The following is a 23,811-nucleotide window of genomic DNA, read 5'->3' on the forward strand; positions in this document are numbered from 1 at the left end:
CATGGTCAAGTGGGTGTTTCCAAGGGCAATTCTGCCCTTTGTTTCATCTAAAGCAGGATGTTATCCATCCTGGCGCCCTGATTAGGAAGTTCAATAGATGGTGCATATCAATCAGTAACACATTCCTACTACAATCCTCATTCTGCAGCTTAGTCTAGAATCAGTTAAGGGAGGAAGTGCATCACAGAAGGAAGGACCTAAAGATCAAAGAAAGAGGGAAAGAATAGATTCCCACTACACCTGGGGACTTTACACCCTTGATTAGTATATGATCAATGGGGGCAGCAATAATGAAAGGCCTTTGGCTAAAACAGTATCAGCAACATCAACTTCCAAGCTCACACTGGCAGTAAACATTAACTCCACAGAGGCAGACAATGCCTAAATAGATTACAGAATTCTCAGCGGGGTCGTCCGGTGTCCATGCGAAGGGAGGCGGAGGTGCATTCAGGTGGTTGTAGAGACGTCCCCGGCCCTGCCATGCAACGGGACATTCCTTGCGGCCCTGCCTGCAACAGAACAATACTCTTCACACCTTCCTGTCTTCCACACCCATCACACGGACCCCAGCAATAACCACCTGTGAATGCATGAAGGTGGCTGCATGCCAGGAAATCGTGGCTTCCAGAAAGTGCTGACCGGCGGAAGTGTTCCATTTGCTGACCATGGCACTGCCTGCTTGGGGATGCCGCTTCAGTGAGGCCAGCGTCCTCGTGTTCCCAGTGCGGGCGGCTCCTGCTGGGGCTGCCCTCCGCAGGAGCTCTGAGAAAAGCCACATGCCCAGGGAATCAGCCCCGTGGCCACCCCCTCCCATTTCCCTTCACGTGGAAGCCGTTCTTTGCGGCTGTTAATTCCACCGTTGTTTTATCTTTGCGTAGTCAAGAGGGCCTGGTTGGGCAGGTGGTGCGATCTTTTGGCTTTAGGTCCAAAACATTCGAGTGCTTCGTGATCTTAGTTATGGTTTTTGGACCCAGTGCGTTTCCCTTGGAAGTTAGACAAGGAAGAAAGTGAGGCCGGGACAAGAGGAGCCACGGGTCGCCCCCAGACCTGCTTGAGGGGGGTCGCCCCCAGACCTGCCTGGAAGAGTCCATCTTAGCTCCCTCACTGGCGAGAGGGCTTCCAGGGTCAGACAGGGTGTGTCTTTGTCACTACTAATGTCACACATGAGACGTGGCATTTAGGCATCACTGCTGGTTCTGCGTGGGACACACGGGGGCAGGGAAGGGTCTTCTGGGCCCCTCTTCCTGAACTCCGCATGTGGGTCCGGCTGGAGGAGGACCCTGCCTGCGGTGGAATCATCTGTGGAATGTGACCTTGGCCTGAGCCAGGCGGGTGCATGGCCGCTCCTGCAGGAGCCAGCCCTTGTGCCTTCATCCCCTGCCCTGAGGAACTGCAGCCCACACAGCAGGGCCAGCAGGCCCTGCCCGACACCCCCATCCTGTGTGCCCCCAGACAGCCTCCTGGGGAGCCTTGGGTGCTCCCTGGCAGGCCCTGCTGTGCATTACCCACATACTGAGCACCACGTTGTTTGGGGGTCTAGATCGCTGAAGACAGCAGCCTGAGACCTCCAGCCGTGCACACTCCTTCAGTGACTCTAGCTGGGGTTTGGAGCTCCAGGCTGTCTGTGCCTGAGGCTGCAGGTGGCCGGCTCCTGGCTCTGGCTGGAGTTTCCAGAGCCCTGGGCCATCCTGGTCCCAGGGTCTGCTGTCTGCTGTTCTGTGGCCATCCGGTCCCTGGGGAGGCTGCAGGTGGATGGCTCCCGGCCCAGCTGAGCATCCTGCCCCCTTGTGTCTCCTCAGAAGTCGCAGGTGCCCCGGTGTCCGAGATCTCCGGGCCTTTCTCGACGGACGACTTGGCCAGCAGCTGCGTCCCGGCCCCAGCCCTGCCGGAGCCCACCCTGTGGCTCATCTCGTACGCGCTCATGAGCGTGTGCGGGGCCATCCTGCTCACCCTCATCGCCCTGCTGCTGCTGCCGCTGCGCTGTCGCCAGGGGGCCCGCGATCCCGAGGTGGTCAACGACGAATCCTCGCTCGTCAGGCATCGCTGGAAATGAGGTGCCCTGGCCCAGAGCGGCCTTGGACTGCGTGGCTCCGGGATGTCCACGCCGTGGGCCACGGGCCCAGCACGCGGGCAGGGAGGGCTTCCTGCTCTGTGCGCGGCCCTTGACTCTCAGTCTACCCCTGCTGCCTTCCAGAGTCAACTGTATTTTGATTCTTGATTTTTTTAAAGCTTTCGATTCATCTTTCCTACTTCCAAGGGAAAAAATATAATAATAAAAGAAAAAGAAAAAAAAAACCTTCTAAACCAAAACAGAGTGAATTGGGCTTCAGGCTTTATAGGGTTGGTTATGCCAAATGGTCCAGGTGTGTCACCAAAAAGCCAAAACAAACCAAAAAATCAAAGCCTTGACTATTTCCTCTGTCTCTCTCTCTCTCTTTCTCTCTCTCTCTGATTTCTGGAAAGATGAGCAGGTATCGTGTGTGACCCGTCAGCCTGCAGGAAGCTTCCGTGCTCCTGGCACTGGAGCTGCCTTTGTGCCAGACTCGGCCTGCCTGCTTCACAGTGGTCCAGGGGGGTGGGATGTGGCGACAGGTACGCGAGGGTCGGCGCTCCCCGCCAGCAGCCCACACACCCCTCCAAGGACGAAGGCCTGTGGGGCATAGGAGGAAATAACCCCCGCGGTACCCAGCATTCTTTGCGGTGTAGCTGGTGGAGAAGCACACTTCCTCTGTGCCCGGGTGGGATGAGCAGCAGGCTGGCTGCAGCCGCTGCCCAGAGAATGCCCTCAGAGAGGTGGGGTGCCAGCCCGCATGGGGACCCAGAGAATTCCAAGGCCGGGCCAGTCGCTTCCAGACACACACACCTACTTAGAATTAACCAGAAATATTTCTGTGAGAAAAACATGAACTGGGTTGTAGGTTTTGGTGAATCACTTGGGATCTGGAAGCGGGTTGGTTGCTGGTCTCTGGGGAAACGGCAAACGGCTGGCTGCCTGCCCATGCCTCCAACCTGCTTACCGGGAGGGGGAACGTGCAGGGTTCACTGGGACCTTGGGGGAGCTTGGGCTTCCATGCCTGACGCCCAGGGGTCTCTGCACAGAAGCCCCCAAAGCTCGCCCCCCCCCCCGGGCTCAGCTCTAGCTCTTGTCTGCTGTCCTGTGGGCATTCTCCCTTTGGCCAGTAGGCAGCGGCAGCCCCAGCTGGGGGCATCCCTCTTGCTGTGTTTACTCAAGGCCTTTTCCGCACCAAAGGTGGGTGGGGGCTGCTACGACCTGGTGTTTGTAAGGTGGGTATCTGAGCAGATCTCCCTTTCCTCGTGGGTGTGCCAAGTTCAGCGCGCATCGCTGTTGAGATGAGCTGGAAAGACGCGGATGGGACAGTTCCTGCCGACACACCCAGGAGCCCCTCCGGCAGCAGGAGCATGTTCTGGGCTCACGGCAGCTTCTGTAGGACCCAGCTTCCTGTTCTGCTCACACCCAGGGTGTGCCCTCCTGCCCTGGCCCACGGCCAGACCCTCCCATGTGTCTCCCGAGAGCCACGGCAGGTGAGGGCACACAGTGAGAGGAGGGGATTCTGCCCTGGGATGCTCGGCGCCGCCCGTGCCCGGTCTGCACTAAAGCTTCAGAAGGCATCTGGGCGGGATCACTCATGTCTCATCCTGCCGGTGTGGGCTGCTGCACACAGGGGGTCAGCCGGTGCCCCAGGCTGCGCTGAAACTCCGGGCTGCCTGCCGCAGGCTTGGCGTGTGTGTCCTCGTCCCGGTGCCAGTGGCGGGCGGAGGGGAGGAGGGGTCCCCTTCAGCAGAGACACACACCGGGTGTGCAGTCCTGGCTCTGAACTGGGGCTTCTGTGTTTCATCTCAGATGTCATTGGATGTGACATGCGAGGGAAAAGGTTTCACTTACAAAAGCACAGCTTAGCACCACCGACTAGGCGATGCTTTCCCAGCATGCCTTTCTGCTGCCTATTGGGCTTGAAGATGGGGCTGCCTCGGATGCACCTGTGCCCTGCAGATGTGCCGGGCGGCCTCCCGAGGTATCCTTTGGCTCTTAGTGATGTGCTATGGAAAGCGCCAGAAGAACATGCATGCTTGCCTGGAAGATGCACGGGGCCTTTGTGAGAAACCTGGCCAATGCTCAGGTTCTTGCTGGCAGTGTTTGAGGTTGGGGATGAAATGAAAGCTATGGGAGGCGGGGATGGAGTCCGCTGCGGGGGGAGGTCGTGAGAGGAGCCAGACTGGCGTGGGGCTGCAGTAAATCCTCCTTCCATCCCTGGGTCCCTGGCCGTGCTGTGCTGGGACAGTGCCATGACCTCTGGCACCTAGGAGCCACTGTGCAGAAGGCAGAGAGGAACCTGCCATTTGTGGGGAACAACACGGGGCAGCTGCTGCTACTGACAACAACTTGGCATTTTGGGCCTGGATGGGCTGCACCTGTCTGCCTGGCCCCACACCAGCTGCTCACGCCGGTCGCCAGGAGCCTCGCGGGAGGCGTACACAGTCTCTTTGGACAGTGGGTGCTGCTGTTAAACTCACAACCTACCAGAGATGCTTGCAATTAAACATAGTATGTGAACACCAAAAGACGCTTCCAGAGCAACCAGGGAGTTTGTTCTTCCTGAATGCGCTCCACTTGGGAAGACTTTTCCAGATGCTTCTAGAAGAGTCTGACATTGACTGGAAATAAACCTGAAGCAGCAGCGACAGCCCCACGGGGCTCGGTAATGGATGTAGAAAAGAAGTACCACCTGGGGGGCTTCCCTTTAGAAGGTGAGGAGGGATTACTTAACAGCTCCGTAGCTTGGCACCTGTTAGGTTCCTCTCGCCTGAAGGAGCCACCACACACACTTTGGTTCTGAGTCCTGGCCTGGTGCCACCTGATGTCACCGGGCATGAATCACTGCCCAACCATCTGTCCTGTAAACCCCAAGAATTGAGTTTCACAGCTACATCCTTATTAGGGGAAACCAGATCCTTGCTTCCAAGTACCGTGTGCTTTGCACAAACTCAATCTGAACCAATTTGAGAACCATCCAGGGGATGAACTTGACATGAAGATTCTGTTTTTAAGAAAAGCAATCCAACACAGCAAAATGCTGGGCGTCGCCAAGAGAGATGCCAGACTTGTGTGCCAAGCAAACTGCACGACAGATGTGTGTTCATTCTGTGGGGCGGAAGGGGTTCCGAGGTGGGCCGTTGGCACTCAATGACTGAAGAGCATAGCTGGGACAATACACTGGGAGGGATGGAGGTGAGTCTGGAGCTGACAGCGGGCAGGCTTGGCTGTGGGAAGAGGTGCGTTCATGGGGCAGTCCTCAAATTGCTCCTATCCCTGAAGTTGCTGTGCCCCAAAACTGTGAGAACACCATGCTGCGCTCAGGTGTCCCTGTGCCCCCTGGGCAGCAGTCCATGCATTGCCCAGCCAGGCCACCCTCGCGGACGGAGAGAGCAGGAGATGGTTAATGTGGACTTGGCAGTTTCCTGAATCTGGAGGAGTTCCAAGGGCAAGGAGAATCCACAGGAGTTGTTGCTGTCCCCCTGCAGGCCCCGAAGGTCTCGGCCAGCTGAGAACATCCTGGGGTGATCCATCCATTGACACTGGAGAAGCCAGGTCGTCAGCAGGCCTCAGGTTCAAGGTCACAACTTATGAAGTCAGATCTAGGTCCAAGCAGCCTCACAGCCTCACCACATCCACCCATGGGCCACTCCACCTGTCTCAGCACCACCTGCTTCCTGGCCCTGTCCCCTTCTGCAGGACAGCCCTGAGCCCTCGCTCCTCTACCAGACCCCCGGCCTCTGGCATCCCAGTGCTGTACCTGGGCAGAGCGTGTGGCAGCCTGCGTCCAGGGCAGGGTCAGCTGAGCACACGCCGTGGCTTCCAGACCTGGCCAGCAGCCTAAGCAAGGGTGGGCAACAGGGTCCTTCTGGCCCCGGTGAGGGCCTTGGCCAGGAGCAGGGAGAGTGGAGAGTGAGTGCAGGCTTCGTTTCCTAATTGTAGGTGTAAGGCTGCACATATTTGTAAAACATTTTTTTTTTCTTGGAAAGTCAGATTTACAGAGAAGAGGAGAGACAGATCTTCTGTCTGTTGGTTCACTCCCCAAGTGATCACAACAACTGGAGCTGAGCCTATCCAAAGCCAGGAGCCAGGAGCCTCCTCTGAATCTCCCACACGGTACAGGGTCCCAAGGCTTTGGGCCATCCTCTGCTGCTTTCCCAGGCCACAGCAGGGAGCTGGAAGGGAAGTGGAGCTCCTGGGATTCGAACCGGCACCTATGTGGGACGCCAGTGCTTGGAGGTGGGAGGATTACTCAGTTGAACCAACACGCTGGTCCCAAGGGCGCACATTCTTACAAGAGGTGCCCAGGCTGGGTGGTGTAGCCGCTCGTGTGTGCCAGGTGCCGGGGGCAGAGCGGACGGGTTCATCCTGTGCCCTGCCCACACGGGATGCGCTTCCTGCAGATCTCAGACGACCGTCCTCTGGAGCAAGCTTTCGAGTTTTGTTCTTGTTTTCTGCATAACTCATTCCCCACCATGCTGCAACTGCTCTAGCTCTCTTTCAGGATTTCCTTCTATTTCCAGAACACCCGTGAAGTGCTGGGATGGAGACCCGTGCTATGTCTTCCACGTGGCCACGCGACTGCTGACCAATGGCCAGACCACCTCCATGCCCTTCAGAACGACAGCTTCCTAACAGACTCATTTCACACGCGTGTGTGTCGCCAGTCTAAGAGCTGCGGCACTGAATGAGCACAGAGCATTCTGGTGCGAATAGATAAGACTTCCAACGCGTTGGGTGTGGGGTTTTTCAAGGACTTACTGCTTGGGGACATTATCGCAGAATCCCCAAACTGGGTCAGCTCACAGAGGTGCAGAAAACCAATCCCTGGTATCGGGGAGGTGAGGAAAGCAGGCCTTTGTTGCAAAGCAGAGAGCCAGGAGCCAGGAGCCGGGCTGCTGCTGCCTAGTTCCTGCTCCCACTCCGAGGAATTAAGCTGAAGGTTCTTGCAGACTGAATTTTGGGCTAAGAGGTACATGACCAACCCACATCCAAGTCCCTGCTTGGTCAGTGGCACTCGTGACCTTCCTGTGATTGGTCAGTGACGCTGTACCCTTCAGGGAGTTCAGGGTGGCCAGGTGGACTCCAGCTGGTCTGGGCAGTGACAGATTCCGCTACCCAGACCACTCCAGGACGGCAGCGGCCACTGGGCTTCTCGTCCACTGGAGAGGCCAGTGACTCCCCAAGCTTGTGAGCTCAGCAGGGTCGCACCTTGTCAGTGAAGTCCCTAGCAGAGGGCGAGCCAGGACGCCTTTGGCTAAGGGAGACGGAGAGGAGGCTGGACTCCAAGGGGACACTGTGGTGTCTGATCTCCGCCATCGCAGAGGCAAAAAGCAGATGACCTTGGGATAACCCTGAGAGGGATATGCCGGTCACAGTCACTGCAGTGCAGAGCACACAGCACGCTCAGGGCGGGAAGAGAAGAGATTGCGTAAGAAGCCAGAGACCACACGAGGAGCTGAGGGAGGGGAGAGCCCAGTGAGCACATTTCCCCGCCGTAAACAAGGGACTGGGCAGCTCCTACTGAGCATGAGCACGTGGGGGGCCTAGGACGAGGTCCTTGCCACCCTCACCGCAAGCTTGCATCAGCAGAAACCTGCCTAGGGATCCAGGTGCGGAGGGGTCTGCCCTCGGAACAGACCCTGCTCTGCCCCCTCTTCAGGCCGAGCTCCTGCTGTCTCCGCTGGCGACCCCTCTCAGTGCACCCCGCTGTCCTCCCCACCCCGTACCCCTGAGCCGCCCCTTGCAGAGCCAGGGCCCGGCGGCCACCCCAGCCTTTAAAGCCACTTCTGTCAGCCACACACACGTTCCGTGTGACAGCCGCAGGGAAGGAAGAAGCAGCTTCCAGGCAGAATCCCTGAGGGACCCAGGACTCACACTCGCTCACCCTAGAGGGCTGGGGAGAGGGGCTGTGGCTGCAGGCTTCCACTCTGCAGGCTGGCAGGTGCATCCCATTCTGCTGACCACGGCGCAATCACGCATCTGTCATTAGGTGGCGGTGTTGTGCCGCCTTTGAGTCGTGCTTTCGCTCTGGTTTTCTGCTTCCAAGCAGTTCGCAGTTGAACCGCCAGGCTGCCTGCTCCTGGTCTGTGTCAGCTGACTCAGTTTACCTGTCCAGGCTGTCCTGCTGTAAGCAGAGCCTTGGCAGTGCCCGGGACTGGAACACGGTGATGGGGGAACCACAGCTCCTGTTTCAGGAGTCCAGGACAAGCTGTGCTATGGGCCAACTCCACGCCCGCCCTCCCCTGCGGAGCGGCTGGCCAGGCCTCCGCACTGGGCAGCGACTCCCCTGCAGGGTGAGGCTCGTGTGAGTCCAGGGGGGAAAGGTGGCCCCTGCCTCACTCTAAGAATGACATGTTTCTCCTTCCTTCCTGGTGCACGAACACCTGGTCCAGCCACCGCTGCCCTTGACGTGGGGGGGGGGGGGGCATTTCTTGTTTGTAATGTGAATTTTTAATTATTATTTTCATCTCTTGAGAGAGCACAATGGCAGCTGCATCTTCTGCCCTCTGGGTCACACCCCACAGGCCTGTGACAGCCAAATCAGGGCCGGGCTGAAAATCTGCAGGCAGGACGCTCCTTGTGGGTCTCCCACGTGGGTGGCAGTGGCCCGAGGAGGCCGGGCTATCCTGTGTGTGTCCCAGGCACATTAACAGGGAGCAGGGCTGGAGACAGAGGACCTGGAACAGGTGCTCCCGTAGGGACAGTGACGTCGTAAGTGGGGCTTAATGCCTTTTCGCACAGGCCACTCTTCTCCCAGCCTGGTGCACCTGCAGGCGAGCTCCGCCCTGCGCCTTCATTAAACCATGCCCCGTCTGCCTGGCCCTCTCCAGACGTCCTGTGTGGGCAGCGGCGTCTCTCCCTCACCCGGGGGTCCTGGGGGTGCGGGGAGTGCAGTGGGCATTCCAGGTCCTTTCTCAGTCCCTGAGGACACGACGGAGCCGTGACCCTTCTGCTGCAGGCAGCCAGAGAGGGACAGGCAGGGACTGCAGGCACCAGGGACAGAGCTGGTCCGTCCTGGTGGCCCTGCCTGACCCCGCAAGGAGACAGAGGGCAGCGGCTCTTCGGCCTGCGGCAGGAGGTGTGGATGAGGCCCTGGGAGCAGAGGGCCAGGGCTGCACAGGGACCCCCGACCCAGCAGTGCAGCCTCCACCTGTGCCCTGGGCGGGGCCGCGTGCAGGGCCGCCCCCTGCCTGCTCCGCGCACCCCCTCCCTGGGAACCCAGGCCCAAGGGGAATGGGGCTCAGGTGCTTTGCTTGAGCCTCAGTCTGCCGGGATCCGCCTCCACCTCCCTGCGCATGCAGCCTTGCCAGGCTCATGCCAGGGAGGCCTCTTGTCCGCGGCTGTGCGGAACAGCGGCCCCGGACCCTCCTGTGCCCGCCCCGCGGAGAGTTCTCCCGCCCTGGGTCTCTGGTCTCCAGCTGTGCCGCCCCTGAGCTGTGGAGGCCCACTGTGAAATGTGGGAATAAAGAGTCCGTTCCTTTCCGGCAGTGAAGGCATCTTTGGGGGCGCCAGGGCTGCTGTGCCTGCCTGGTGGGGCAGGGAGGGCTGAGCTGCACCCACCAAGGTCCTGCGGGCTGTGTCCTGCAGGTGGTGCCTGCGTGGAGGTCCAGACCCCCAGACCCACCTGTCCCTCCCTTGAGACCCTGCTCTCCCTCTGTTCTGCCAGTCCTGAGCCCAGCGTGGGTGCAGGTTCCTGAGGGCAGAGTCATATCCCCAAGCAGCGTCCGAGGGTGCCGAGGGAGGAGGCCCGGTCCTCGTCCTGGACCCTGGCTGTGCCAGGGATTGAGGAGGTGGCACGGGTTGGCCTCCTGAGGTCATGGGCTGTGATGGTTCTGCAGGAGAGGGAAGACCCACTCCAAGTGGCAGCCCATGCTGCAGCCCTGGTACCCTGCAGCTCCGCTGAGCCCACAGGTTGTGCCATCCCCTGGGCCCGCCTTTGGGTGCAGGGACTTTGTCAGGCCCCTGACACCCCACTTCCCTGTGTGGTGAGGGTGCTGTCGAGGCCCTGCCTGCCTCATTGCACAGCCAGCCCAGTTCCGGGGTGGGGACACACCCACAACCCTGACCCTAGCAGCATGAGTGGTGTCCAAGGAGACAGGTGTTCCTGGAGGCCTGGCCCTCACCTTCCCAGGCTGAGGACCCCATTGGCCAGCCTTACACACGGTGTGGGTCTGAGGCTTGCAGTAATGAAACAGGTTGGAATATCAATGACCACCTATATTCCATATGGGCAGCAGTTCGAGTCCCGGCTGCTCCACTCGAATTCAGCTCCTTGCTTATGGCCTGGGAGAGCAGCAGAGGACGGCCCAAGTGCTTGCCTCTAGCCACCCACGTGGGAGACCCTGGTGGAGTTCCCGGCTCCTGTCCTGGGTCTGGCTCAGTCCTGGCTGTTATGGCCATGTGGGCAACTAAGCAGGAGGTTGCTTGTGGTAACCCCAGGGCCACTGCCCAGTCAGATGCAGGCCCTCAACCTGGGCAGTGACACAGGCAGGCAGCTTGGAGTTTAGTCCTGGGCCCTGCCCTTGCTCTGTGGGCACAGGTTTCCTGTGCTGAGTCATGTCCCTGCTGCCTGAAGATCTTCCCTGGGTACCAGACAGGGCACAGGACTAGCAACCCACACATGCTGTGGTTAGAGACAGAAGAGAGGCTGCCAGCATGGTCCCTGAAGGCCTCTGGGTGCCCAGGGAGGGGGGCAGGTGGCTTCCTTTGGATGGAAAGCCCTGGCACCACAGGGGGTGTAATAGCACTGCTGCAGAGGGCGGGGCCTTACATAGCTCCACCCCTGTCCCTGGGAGAAGGAGCTCTTAGTGCTGGGAACTGTGCCCTGCGCCAGTGGCTGTTGTCCTGTGCTTTGCTGGACGGGGGACAGAGCAGGTGTCAGAACTTCAGAGCGACCTGCGAGGCCACCAGCGCCCAGTGCCCTCTGCACCTGCCCAGGCGCTCATGAAGCACTGGGAACCACCAGGACCCTGACATTTGGAAACGGGGCTTCTGGCTTCTATCTGGCCAGTTCAGCCCATGCCTCTCCCTGCTCTACTCCAAGCACAGCCCCTTCCAGGAGCCCAGCCCTGAGCGCACCTTCCTTGATGTTCTGGGACCTTCGTCACGGGTGTTGGCCTCATGCTGGAGCTATGGGGGCAGACAGCAGGAGCCAGAGATGCAAGGGGACTTTTCGGGGCTGCCTCTCCCAGGCAGGATGGGGGAGGGAGGGCGCTCAGATGCAAGCGACAGAACGTGCAGTGCGGACCTCAGGCAATCTCGGCACTGGCACAGATTACGGAGCACAACTCCCCACGGGTCAGAGACCACAGAGTCCGTGGGTCAGAAAGGGGCTGGCGCGGGGGAGGGGGTCAGTGCTGCTCCTCAGCCCATCCCTGTTGTCACACAAACGGGGCTGGCCGGAGAGGCCATGCCCTTCTCTGCCAGGGAGCGTCCAGAGCTGTGTCTACCCTGACCTGGACGTCCTGGTAGAAAGACCAGCATTTCCACCTGCAGTGTGCTCCCTGCTGAGCCCTCCCCATCACAAGGGCTCTGTGACTCAACCTTCCCAAGTCCAGCGGCATCACCTGCTCTCAGCCACCTGCAGGGAGCCACAGGGGGAGGCCCCTTCAGCTCTGACTCCATGCGGGCTCCAGGAGGGGCCAGAGAGAAGGTGGGCCTGTGTCTGGACCTCACCCCAACCTGCCTGGCCTGGAGGGAGCCATGGGGGCTCAGTAAGCCCCTTAAAGGCTGGTCAGGGTCACCCTGTGCCCCTTCTGTCTCCAGTGTCCCACCAACAGCCAAGCTGTTCCCCTTGGCCTTGGAAAGACACAGCCTGAGCCAGGCATCCAGGGACGGAATCGCAGGCGGTTGGATTGTGCCCATCCTGCTCAGCAGGCACTGAGGGATCCTGGCTCAGCTGGGGCCACGAGTCACCCCCTCCCCTGCTCCCCAGGACAGCCAGGTCCTGCTAGCGGTTTCTTCCCCACTGGCACCACAGCTGCTTCTACTGCCAGCCTACCCACCCCACAGCACACAGGATGGGCAGGGGCACACCGGCTGGCTGCCGCATGTTTATTATAACCGAGGACGGGTGGGGGCCAGTGGGGGGCTTCCTGCACCTGCAGACCTGGTGCCCTGGGTCAGCCCGGGAACTTGGCGAGCTGGCGCCGGGCCTGGGCCAGCCGTGAGAGCCGCTCCTTGAGGAACCTCCTCTTGGCGCTGCTGTCGCTGCGCTCCTGTAGCAGCCAGTCGCAGGCGTCCTTGTCCTGCAGCAGCTGCAGCATGGCCGTCTGCAGCTGCTCCCCGTAGGTGCGCAGGACGAAGAACTGCACCACCTTAGGGATGTAGCTCGAGATGTGCGTGCTAGCCTCCTGGGAGGGAGAGCGCACTGGCATGAGCGGGCACGGGGCTTAGCAGGGGAGAAGGTAGGTGTGGTCAGCGCCCTGGGAGGGAGAGCGCACTGGCATGAGCGGGGGCACGGGGCTTAGCAGGGGAGAAGGTAGGAGTGTGGTCAGCGCCCTGGGAGGGAGAGCGCACTGGCATGAGCGGGCACGGGGCTTAGCAGGGGAGAAGGTAGGAGTGTGGTCAGCGCCCTGGGAGGGAGAGCGCACTGGCATGAGCGGGCACGGGGCTTAGCAGGGGAGAAGGTAGGAGTGTGGTCAGCGCCCTGGGAGGGAGAGCGCACTGGCATGAGCGGGGGCACGGGGCTTAGCAGGGGAGAAGGTAGGAGTGTGGTCAGCGCCCTGGGAGGGTGCACTCCCAGACAAGATGGTGGGAGGCCCCAGCAGGGAGCTCAGGTGAAACCCACCAGCCCAGCTCTGCTGGCTCACCTGGTAGTAGGCAATCAGATGCTCCAACATTTCGGCCTTGGTGGTCTCTTCTAATGATTTGATTGTAATGCGTTCTTGTGGACTGTAGCTTTTTCCCTCTGTCTTCTCTCTGACCTTCCTCAGGGCACCCCCGTACACCTTGTCCTGGCAGTAGACCACCTGCTCCATCTGGAAGTTCTGCCGGATGGCCTTCTCCGCCTTCTTCTCCTGCTCTGAGCGGATGTCCTCGATTTCGGCCTGTGGGGATAGGAATGACAAGCAGGTGTCTCTCAGGAATAAGCCAGTCACAGTCTGCGTCTGGGGACCACACCTGTCCTGGGCTGGGTCTCACCTTGGTGGTTTTGTGCAGGTTGGAGAACCCGCGGAAGCTCTTCTCTGAGACGGCTGTGAAGGCTTTCTGCACCAGAACTGAGAGAAGCGCAGGAGGCATGAGACGTGGGGAGAGGGCACAGGCAACGCAGGTGCCAGGGCAGTGTCAGAGGCACAGTTCCTGTCCTCTGCCCCACCCCCGGCCAGGACCCCAGCTCCTGGCTCAGGACTTGGCAGGTCCTCAGTCATGCTGACAGCCCTTGGGCACGGAGCAGGACCAAGGGAAATACGACGGTCTGGGCACAAAGGGATTCCAGAAATCCACACAGTTTTCATAACTCCTTTTCCCTCAGAGCTCCCTGGGGATGCCTGCAGGGTTTGCTCTTACATCCCATCCTTGGCCCAGTGCTGGGTGCATCTAGCATGCTGTGTGCTGAGAGAGCTGAGGAAGTCACAAAGCTATGAAACCTGTCGCTATCCCCTGTCCACGCCACACCCACCTGTCCCCTGTCCACCCCACACACACCTGTCCCCTGTCCACACCCACCTGTCCCCTGTCCACCCCACACCCACCTGTCCCCTGTCCACACCACACCCACCTGTCCCCTGTCCACCCCACACCCACCTGTCCCCTGTCCACGCCACACCCACCTGTCCCCTGTCCACACCCACCTGTCCCCTGTCCACACCCACTTGTCCCCTGTCCACACCCACCTGTCCCCTGTCCACCCCACACCCACCTGTCCCCTGTCCACCCCACACACACCTGTCCCCTGTCCACGCCACACCCACCTGTCCCCTGTCCACACCCACCTGTCCCCTGTCCACCCCACACCCACCTGTCCCCTGTCCACACCCACCTGTCCCCTGTCCACCCCACACACACCTGTCCCCTGTCCACCCCACACCCATCTGTCCCCTGTCCACACCCACCTGTCCCCTGTCCACACCCACCTGTCCCATGTCCACACCCACCTGTCCCCTGTCCACCCCACACCCACCTGTCCCCTGTCCACACCCACCTGTCCCCTGTCCACCCCACACACACCTGTCCCCTGTCCACCCCACACACACCTGTCCCCTGTCCACACCCACCTGTCACCGTGTGCAGCATGTCCAGCGCCGGCTCCTCCAGGGCTTTGATCTGTTGTTTTACAATTGTCTCGAACGTCCTGAAGTTCACAAACCCAGGCAGCTCTCTGCCGCGGAGTCGGTCTTCAAACACCTGCATTTGGCTGCGTATTTCATCATTCCCTGCAGCAGGAAAGAGGGGTCAAGTCCACAGTCACCTGGCTCCAGGCTCCAGGCCAGCAGCACGAGCAGTGAGGAAGCCCAGAATCCACCCCCGTCTGGTCTGCAGACCGACCAGGCCCTGGGTACAGGGGAGGATTTCCCAATCTGCGTCTCGGCCCACAGAGTGGTGCCACAGAGCAGGTGCCAGGCCGAGAGCTGCACCACAGATGTGCAGCAAACCCAGGACACCCTCACCAGAGCCCAGTAGTTCAAAGGGCTCTGCCCTTGCCCACCTGCCCTGCCCTGCCCTGCCGGAGGCTACCACTAGGCAGTGATCTCGGGGGCAGACATGGAGCCCGACCCAGACAGGGATCCGCAGCAGAAGGGAGCTGGCCCTTGCAGGCCGTCCATCGGTCACACCGACCTGGCTCTGGGTCGGCTCCTGAGTGACCACTCACCTTCCTTAAAGTTGTCCTCAATCACACTGTTCCACTTGGAGAACTCCTTCCTCAGCTTGGTGAACAGCCGGCTGTCCTTCTCCCCGACCACCTCCTCCCCTTGTACCAGAGCCGTGATGTCCTGATTAAAGGCATTGATTTTCTGCCAAAAAGAGAGAAGACCCAGGATGAGCAGGGGCACCAAGCTTGCACCAGGCTGGTGTGCTTGCAGAGGTGGGGGGGGGGCTGGGAAGGAGGAGGCACTGGGAAGGAGGAGGGGCTGGCCTTAAGCCCGCCCACACACGACCACCCTGCGCTGTGACTGCTCAGGGCCACAGCCAATGAAGGAGACCCTCCTCAGGCAGCCCCGCCTCCCGAGCAACGCCCTCCCTTTCCACTGGCTCTCCAACTAAGAGGGCAGAATGCCATGTGGGCCAGGCCCCGCCCCTCCCCAGCAGGCAGCAGGGCCTTGGGCTCCAGCAGGTGCATGGCTCACTGCTGTGAGAAAGACGAGCCGTTCACTGGAGTCCTCGGGGATGTCCACGCCGTACTTCTGCAGCTCCTCTGTGCATTTGTCGTGATTCTCCTTGATCTTCTGTTCCAACAGCGGCAGGGTTTTCTGTCAAGAGAGAGGGGGAGACCGAATGTGTGCGCGTGGGCAGCGATGGCGAGCCTGGGTCCTTGTACACAGCCACGCCCTCGCCTGCCAACCCACTCCCAGGGGTGGTCCTGAAGGCCAAGGGCAGGCCAGACTACCCCAGGGCCTGTTCGACTGGAAAAAGCTCCAGCCCCAGGACCAATTCCTTGGAAGTCCTGCAAAGGAAGCCCCAGAGCAGTCTAGATCTGGAAACTTCCAGAGATACAGTGGACCGGGGACTTCCACTCTTGACATCACAGGTCCAGCCCGTGTTGCCCACATCGGCGCCCCCAGTCAGTGGCCATGACTGTGAGCGACTGTGAGGTGTGGCCAAGGGACAGCAGCCAGCCAGGACCGGAACTGGAAAGCAAGCAGGGGCCAGTCTGGGCCTCGTGGCTCCAGTGCAGGGAGGGCAGCTGACTGGCTGCAGGGGCAGGGCGGAGCCCAGCGATGGCCCCACCTCCTGCACATGGGGGTGGGGTCGGGCAGGAGCCCTCACCCCCACCTGGCTCAGTCACATCACCCTGCTGTCCCAGCTCCCTGGACCCCTGCAGAGAGGCTCTGGGTAGCAGGGCAGGGCCCAGGGCACCAAGGCTGCAGGCCTGGCAGGCATCAAGCTCACAAGCCAACAGGAAGCTGGCAGAAGCTGCCCTCACGTCGGGGCATGTGAGCACCCGGGCCCCCACAGGGAGACTGGTGGCAGACACACAGAGGTGTGGGTCCAGCCGGGCCCTCCCTGACACTGGGACAGCAGTGGGCAACAGACCCCAGCTGCTGAGACAGGGACGCCGGGGGAGGCCCAGGCTGAATGGGGGGCCCACTCTTGTCAAGGAGTGACCTCGGAGCCACCACACCCACAGGCCCGACACCAGCTGCCCAAGACAAGCCCCGTGCCCTCTTGGCTCCATGCTCTGGTCAGCTGAGTGTCTGCTCGCTGGCAGAACCCTGGGCATTGGTATGTCCCAGCATAGCTGGATTGCTGAATCTTGGGGCATCGGCAGAGCCCTTGGTACCAGCCCTTGGGCCCAGGCTACTTGGGTTCCCTCTCTGAGTCCAGGGGCGCCGTGGGCAGACCGCCCCCCGGGTTCTTACACAGATGTGCTCAATCAGCTCCGTGCTCAGTCTCTCGGCCAGGCAGGGCACCGTGGCCCGCCCTTCCTCCAGAAGAACCCTGGGGCAGAACGCAGAGGGACGTCACTGGAGCGAGCGCAGGAGCCAGACCTGCCAGGCTCAGCTGGCACTCAGCTCCACTCTGGACACTGAGGGCAGAGCTGCAGGGCCCTGGGGGATGTCACCCCAGTGTTGACCACAGCCCGGGGCGTTCTGAACATGCCCAGAGACACCTGTGGGTCTGCTCTGCTAACACAACTGTCCCCCGTGCTCTGCGTGGCACATGTGTGCAAGGCCACACACACACACACGCACACACACCTGCTCTGCTATCACACCTGCCCTTTGCCCCAGGCAGCACATGTGTCTAAGGGCTCTCTCTCTCTCACACACACACACACACTCACAAATATACTCTGCTACTGCTGTGCACCTCGGGCCGGGAGGAGGCACACTGGGCCCAGGTGAGTGCTTGCTGCGGCTACAGGAAAGGCAAAGACGCGCGCCCACTCTGCATGCGTGTACGTCCCGGCTGAGCTCCGGTCAGGCTGGCCCACAGCCCGGGAGCGTGGTGCAGGACGACGGCTCAGGGACAGGAAGCTGGGCACTGGGCATCAGCCTCTGCTCCTGCTGCTACGCGAGTCCTTCACTCACTGCCCAGGACCTTCACATGCACACCCACGCATGCACACAGGAGCACCCTGCAGCTCTGGCTGTGCACAAACACGGGCTGAGACCCCATGAGCCCAGAGCCCCACTCCCACCTGAAGTGTGGGTGATCCTCAAAGAAGGCCTGCTCCCTCTGCAGGGCCTGGGCCAGGCTCAGCTGCTCCTGGATGTCCTGCTGGCAGCGGCACTTGACCACCAGGTAGCCCTTCTTCAGGGGGAGCACCAGGTTCCGCACCACGTCCACCACCTTGTCCTCCGTGCCTCTGTCCACCAGGTCAGGCTTCGTCAGGATGCCTGCAAACCACGCACCTGTATCAGAGCTGTTCCTGGGCTCGGCGCTGAGGGACGGCCCGGCTGACACCCAGACACCGCCTCCAGGGTTCCTCCCCGCCTTGCTTGTGGGAGATGAGGATCCCAGAGAGCCCAGAGTCCTGCCCTGGGGAGAGAGGCAGGGCTGCCCCTGCAGGCAGCCAGGGCCACAACCCTTCTCCCAGGCCCCTGATGGACAGGTCACTCTGTGTCCCCGTACTGCGCATTCTGACATCAGAGGATGAGTGTCCCCATGTCACTGAGGTCTCCCAGGAGCACTGTCGTCCTGTGGACCCCGCGGGCTCCAACCTCAGGTGCACCTGTGCAGTTGACCCCTGCTGGACACAGGGCCCCACCCTCACAGCTGCCAACTGTTCACCTATGGTCCGGTCCCCGTTGGGGTCCACCTCCTGGGCCATGCTCAGAGCCTCCGTGGTGGCGATGTCCACGTTACTGGGCACCACCACCAGGTTGATGGTCTCCTGCCTCTGGATGTACTTCCGGATGAGCGCCTTGATCTACAGAGAGAGAGCAGTTGTGAACAGGGCCCTGTCAGGCCGGGGAGAGCTCCCGGGGCCTGGCTGGGCTCAGGACCAAGGGTGCCCAGGGCAGCACCTGCAGAGACGAGAGCTTGAGGGACCTGCAGGACACAGTGAGGGAGGCTGAGCTTGTGCAGGGACACGTGGCTGAGCCTGCCCACACCACGGGCTGCAGCTAGTGGGAGTTCCTGGACATGCCATATGTCCTACCCAGTGCAAACTCAGGCTCTGCCCCTGGCTCTGTCTGCAGGGAGTCCCTGCTCAATGCCAGCCCTGCAGGGAGGCTCTGCCCCTGGTCAGCCCTTTCTTCATGGAAGCTCTGCCCCAGCCAGCCCTATCTGCGTTGAGGACCCACCCCTGGCCCTGTCTGCAGTGAGGTTCTGCCCCTGTTTGGTCTTCACCGAGGCTCAGCCCTGGCTCTGTCAGCAGGGAGGCTCCCTTCCTGTAGCACTGAACCAACAGGTGCCTGAGGCCTTCCCTCTCCACCCAGCCCAGGCACAAGCATCTCACCTGGCATCCAATGTCAGTGGGCTGATCACCCACGGCCACCCGGGTGATGCCGGGGAGGTCAATGAGTGTCAGATCCGGGACGTCTGGGGAGCTGACCTCCAGGTTGATAAGCTCCGCACTGATGCCCAGGCCTTTCCCGGCAATCGTGTCCTGGGCTGAAGAAGAGGCACAGGGGACACTGGAGGCACTCAGAGTGGGGCCAGCTGCTGCTGTGGCCCCTGGTGCAGGGAAGGGCAGGTCGGCAGCACCTCACTCCCCCAGCTGGAGCCTAAGGCCCCAGGACTGCTCTGTGGGCTCCCTGCCTGCAGCCCTGTGTTCTCATGGGCCCCTGTGTCCCTGTCCCCAGTAGGGCAGGGACTTCCTGAGGTCACCTGATCCCACCCATGGCATCCCAAGGCAAGGGGAATCAGGAGCAGGGATGCCCCAGGACGCTCAGCAGTGACTGGACAAAAAGGTAGAGGAAGAAAACCCCCAGGGGCTGAGTGTATTCTCCTTGGGTCCCCAGGTGCATTTGGTCCAGGAGAGGAGGGGCCATCTCGGCCGTCCAAGCACCCGAGGGTGGCCCACAGGTGAGGATATGGCACACACTCACCTTTGTTGATCTCCTGTTCCACCTGCGCTGGCTCCAAGATGTCCACCTCCTTATCCTGGTAGCTGACCTTGCCAGTCCACTTGCTTTCCGGTGGCAGCTTCTTCAGCTTCAGCACCAGGGGGCAGCGTGTGACAATGCCTGCAGGGCCAGGCCAGCTCAGCCCTGAGGCTACCCTGGGGCCTCCAACATATATGGCCACCCCTCAGGGGACAGTGACATGGACAACATCCTGGTCACACTGTGCATGACCCATCTGATGTGCATGTCCAGAGCAGCAGGCATCTGCACCACGCAGCTGGGCCTGTTCACTGCCCAGTGTTGCCAGCACCCTTGGGCTGCCGGCACCCTCCCCACACTGCCATCTGCTCAGGACACAAGCCCCTCAACCTGCAGAGTCCCCCAGCAGTCCGCACATTCTCATCTTCCCCCATTGGGAAGGGCTGCTCCCACCAGGCCACCTTCCTACTATCCTGAACTGCAAACGCCTTCCTGCCCCAACCCTGTACAGTGCCAGGACTGGCCCAGGTCCCGGCGCTGCTGCCTGCCATCCCTGTCTGATATCTTGGCTGTGCAGCCCAAGCATTGTCCCCAGCACAGCCAGTGTTCACCTGCTCAGACGGTGCCCCGTGTCTTGGGGAAGTCACCCACATGCCCGCAGTACCAAGCTGGGGACCCCCAGGAACTGATTCAGCTCTTCACACACTGGCTAGACAAAAATGTGCAGTGTGATGGCACCGCACAAGGAACTGTACCCCTGTAGCCTCCGGTGTGGGAGCCTGAGCCCTAATGTGCCTGCCAGAGCGGTCAGGGCCCTAGACGAGGTCATGAAGGCCAAATGCGGGGAAGAGGGCCAGTCCTACAGCACCGTGAGGACCATGCACTGGAAATGGTGGGCGGGGACATCAGGGACGCAGTTGCACAGAGCAAAGGCCACGTGAGGGCAAGGTGAGAGGAGGACAGGGGCACGCCAAGGACAAAGCTTGGACACAAGCTGGCCAGGACTGTGAACTTCCCATCGACAGGAATGTGCGAGCGGCTGCTGCCAGGTCCCTGTCTGTGTGAGCTCTGGGGACCCCGAGAGGGAGGAGGGGAATTGTGTTGTTTCACCGCTGCCCCTGGGGAGGGCCACGCCCGACAGAGCCTCCAGCACGGAGCTCTTGCCAGAGCTCTGGTCCCCGATGACGGCGATGGCGGGCAGGGCCAGGTCCTGCTCCACGCCCAGGGCCCGCAGGGAGTCGATGAGGTCGATGCAGGGGCGCACCTTCTGCTCGTACTGCAGGCACAGGTTCTTCTCAGGCCCCTGGAAGAGGAAAAGCAGGAACTTCCATGACAGGTGCAGGTGGCACGCACCAGGTGCCCTGGAAGCAGGTGATGGAAACTCCCCAAGGAGTCACAGAGCAGGAGGAACGAACATCCACGGAGCAATGCTCGAGACCAAACCTCACGAACATAAACCCGAACCCAAGAGGCCCAAGGGACCCCCACCTGGAATCGCAAAGGAACCTGCGACCAGGCACACGGGATCCCACGGCTCAAGGCCAGGCTCAAACACACAACCCGAAGCTCAGCCGTGGGATGCCAGGTTGTAGTGAGAGCTGCGATGCGAGATGGACAGCAGATGCTCACAGAGCTGTGTCAGCTGGGGAGACAGTGGCATGATGCTCACATCTGTAAAGTTCCTGGGAGTCTCAAGGCAGAGAAAGTGCCTTTCAACACGCAGGTGGAGTGTGGAAGAACGAATCCATCTGTGCTGACTTGCAGCCCAGGAAGTGTGAACGGAGACCTACCTGCAGGGAGCAGGAAGCCCACTGAACCGGAATTCACATCTCGGTGGGAGCAAGCAGTGGCCGACTCACCTCCCCAGCACACATGCTCATGGGACAACGGACTGTCTGAACCCAAAGATGAGACGTGGTGGGGTTTCTGACAGGGGAAAAGCCTGCCAAGGCTGTGATGGGAGAACCACGTCTCTGTTGGGTTCTTATTCTGCACGGAACACAATAGGTTGACCTACTCAGTGAGCGACACCTACTATGTGCATGCAAGGTTACATTTAATGAAACCAACCAGGGGAAATGAGATCATCAGGCAAACCTGGTGACCCAAAAGGAGGCAGGAAAACTCACAGAGAGAATGAAGCCCAGAAGAGACAAACTCCTAGGATGACTCGAGCCCAGTTATGGCGCACATGGACTCTGAATGGCCGAAGCGCCCTCAGGTCGCTGCACCGGCTTTGATGACAAACAGGGAGCCAGCAGGACCCGCCATCCCTCGCTGTCCTAAAGCTACGATGACCCACACAGCGTGCTGCCAGTGTAGGCACAGAGAAGCCATGGACCAGAACAGGCATCCCGGAACCCAAGGCCACTGGGGGGCGGGGGTGCAAGGTCAGGGCCAGGTGAGTTGCCCAAGTCCTTGAATGTGTGCAGTATCACGTGGAACCTGCCATCTGTGTGGGACGTGAAGGCCCAGCTGAACCAGGTGACCACGCCTTCACACGCGTGAATACGTGGGGCACCCTCTGGGGACCTGGCCAGCAGTCACAGTGGCTCCTCCCCCTCAACATAAGCAACAATCCCAGCCCAGCTTCCTGGTGGAAAGCCAGGCTGCAGACAGCAGCACGAACCCCCGAGCCCTGGCTCGAGTCAGGGCAGACCCCCAGCACCTGGCCCACACGTGGCTCCCAGCAACAAGTTCTGGATTCTGGGGTGCACAGCTCCACGAGCTCTCCGAGGGCTGGAGCAGAGGCTGAGCCGGGGGTGGGCAGCGGCCCTGAGCGCCTCAGACCCAGCCCTGCCTCAGCCGACCACATGCCCCAGAGCCAGGGTGCCTCGCAGCCGGTCAGCTCAGGCCGTCGGCCTGCACTTGGGTCTCAGACAAGGAGAGGACAGGATGCAGGAGAAAGGCGGCCGCACGCTGATGAAGGGGCAGCCCTCAGCAGGACACGCTCGACCTACCGGGACGGCGCCTGCGGAGCGGCCACCTACCCTCGGCTGCTTTTGCTCCGCTGGCTGAGCATCTCCATTGGTCATCACAGCACTGGATTCAGGACCTGAATCAAGATTGGCGGTTCCCTCTCCAGACTGCACCATGGTCTCACGGTGTCTGCGGTGTTTCCTGCGACTCGTTCAGCTGATCAGAAAGGTGGCATTAGCAACACTGGCACACCCCACCCAGCTCCTGGTCCCCAGCTCATGCACAGCCCAGACACCCCTTGCCCTCCCCACCCCGAGCATGCACTGGGCTCTGGGCACTGCACACTTCCTGCAGGAAGCTCAGGGGCGGGGCGTCCCCACAGCACCCAGGAGTTTACCAGCATCCTGTGCACCTGTTGCACATCCCCATGCACTGAGTGGTTCACCAGCCCAGGGGGCCTGGGGAGGACCCTGAGGGGCAGGCTCTGGCTCGCAGCCCCACACAGGGCTCAGGGCCTCACCTACCCCTGTGTGTGCAGGACACTGAGCCACACAGCAGGCGCCTCTGCCCCAACCCTGTGCCCTCTTCCAGCTCTGCGACCCTGGCTGCTGCAGACCCCACTGCGCGGAAGCTGTGTCCCCTTCCCACAGGCCTGGAGTTCTCTCCCAAGGTCAGGGGCAGGGAGGGGAGCCACTGTCCACGTGCGAGAGGCACTGCCCCTGCAGCCTGGGTCTGGACATCCAACCTGGAACTGTGCAGGCTGCTGCCCAGAGCCCACCTCGGTGCTGCCCACAGAGGCCCTGGGCACCTGGGGTTGTGCCCTTGTGGAGCGCCCTCAGCTCAGCCCATGGGGAACAGGAGGGGTCAGCCCTCCTCCCCTGAACCCTGAAGAGCCCCATGCCTTCCGGCACACTGCCTGCCCTGGTTGAGCCTGAGCCGCCCATCTTGCGGCCTCCCCAGCGTGGTCCCATATGCTTCAGGGGTTCCCTGGGTACCCCCTCCCCGACCGTCATCTCTGCACAGTGCAGTTTGTCAGGGTGCCAGGGTGACCACGGGCACAGACCTGAATGTCCACAGGCGGGCAGGGGGAGCCAGGTCCTCCCTGGAGGCCAGGGGGCTTCCTGGCCAGCAGCTGTGTCCCAAAGCAGAACAAAGCTGCCCTTGGCCATCCAGGAGCCCTCTGGGTAGACACACGGGCCCAGGGCTCCTGGACCCTCTGCTGCAGGAACACCCTCCAGGGAACACTGACCAGGCAGTGACATGGCTGGGGACCCCACTGAGAAAACTGCACCCCATGCCCGTGCCTGGGACAGCTCTGGACCCCCTCCCCCCCTCCATTCAGACTCAGCCAATGGGTCCCTGTCACCCCAGGGCACCCAAGGGGCCCAAGCTGCTGGCTCCTGTCCCCCACCCGACTCTGGCCCAGCAGTCGCAGATAATGGACAACAGCCAGCAGAGGAGATATATGTCTGCCAGTCTTTCAACAAATTTGCTAAAATCATCAAAACCACAATTTTTTCAATCTACGCTGTACCTGGGAGTACCCCTGAGTATTGCTCATGTTGACCCTGGCTGTAGAGCGGGAACTCCCCAGGTCAGCCCCCCACCTTTCTTGGGGGGGAGTTCGGTCCTGCTCCCCTCCCCCCCATTCTATCCCACATCCTCTACCTGGGGACAGGCAGA

General features: G+C 61.0%; 2 protein-coding genes across 3 annotated transcripts in view; one reads left to right on the forward strand and one right to left on the reverse strand.

Moving 5' to 3' along the window:
• BACE2 (beta-secretase 2) overlaps positions 1-2,289 on the forward strand; it is a 56,231-nt gene extending 53,942 nt beyond the window's left edge. For both annotated transcript variants that reach the window (XM_040986645.1, XM_040986647.1), the window contains one exon: positions 1,800-2,289. In XM_040986645.1, coding sequence (XP_040842579.1) covers positions 1,800-2,053 — 254 coding nt within the window. In that variant the 3' untranslated portion in view covers positions 2,054-2,289. The remainder of the gene's footprint in view (positions 1-1,799) is intronic.
• Positions 2,290-12,095: 9,806 nt separating this feature from the next.
• LOC121160666 (interferon-induced GTP-binding protein Mx1-like) lies at positions 12,096-22,316 on the reverse strand. The gene is made up of 13 exons (XM_040986644.1): positions 22,200-22,316; positions 20,320-20,512; positions 19,213-19,350; positions 18,621-18,775; positions 17,951-18,089; positions 17,358-17,556; positions 16,576-16,654; positions 15,343-15,465; positions 14,868-15,009; positions 14,272-14,430; positions 13,199-13,275; positions 12,868-13,104; positions 12,096-12,408 (listed from the first exon to the last, which is right to left on the reverse strand). Exons 1-13 carry the CDS (start codon positions 22,302-22,304, stop codon positions 12,178-12,180), a joined length of 1,977 nt encoding a protein of 658 aa, XP_040842578.1. The 5' UTR covers positions 22,305-22,316; the 3' UTR covers positions 12,096-12,177.
• Between the last annotated feature and the right edge of the window lie 1,495 nt (positions 22,317-23,811).

Source organism: Ochotona curzoniae, unplaced genomic scaffold (genome assembly GCF_017591425.1).
Source record: "Ochotona curzoniae isolate NIBS_2020 unplaced genomic scaffold, NIBS_Ocur_1.0 contig_4516, whole genome shotgun sequence".
Classification (NCBI taxonomy): domain Eukaryota; kingdom Metazoa; phylum Chordata; class Mammalia; order Lagomorpha; family Ochotonidae; genus Ochotona; species Ochotona curzoniae.

Coding starts and splice junctions, on each gene's coding strand:
- LOC121160666 (XM_040986644.1), bottom strand. CDS start 22,304: ATGGTGCAGTCTGGAGAGGGAACCGCCAATCTTGATTCAGGTCCTGAA. Junction 20,513..22,199: donor CGGAGCAAAAGCAGCCGAGG/GTAGGTGGCCGC, acceptor TTCCTCTTCCAG/GGGCCTGAGAAGAACCTGTG. Junction 13,105..13,198: donor ACCTGCACAAAACCACCAAG/GTGAGACCCAGC, acceptor CTATCCCCACAG/GCCGAAATCGAGGACATCCG.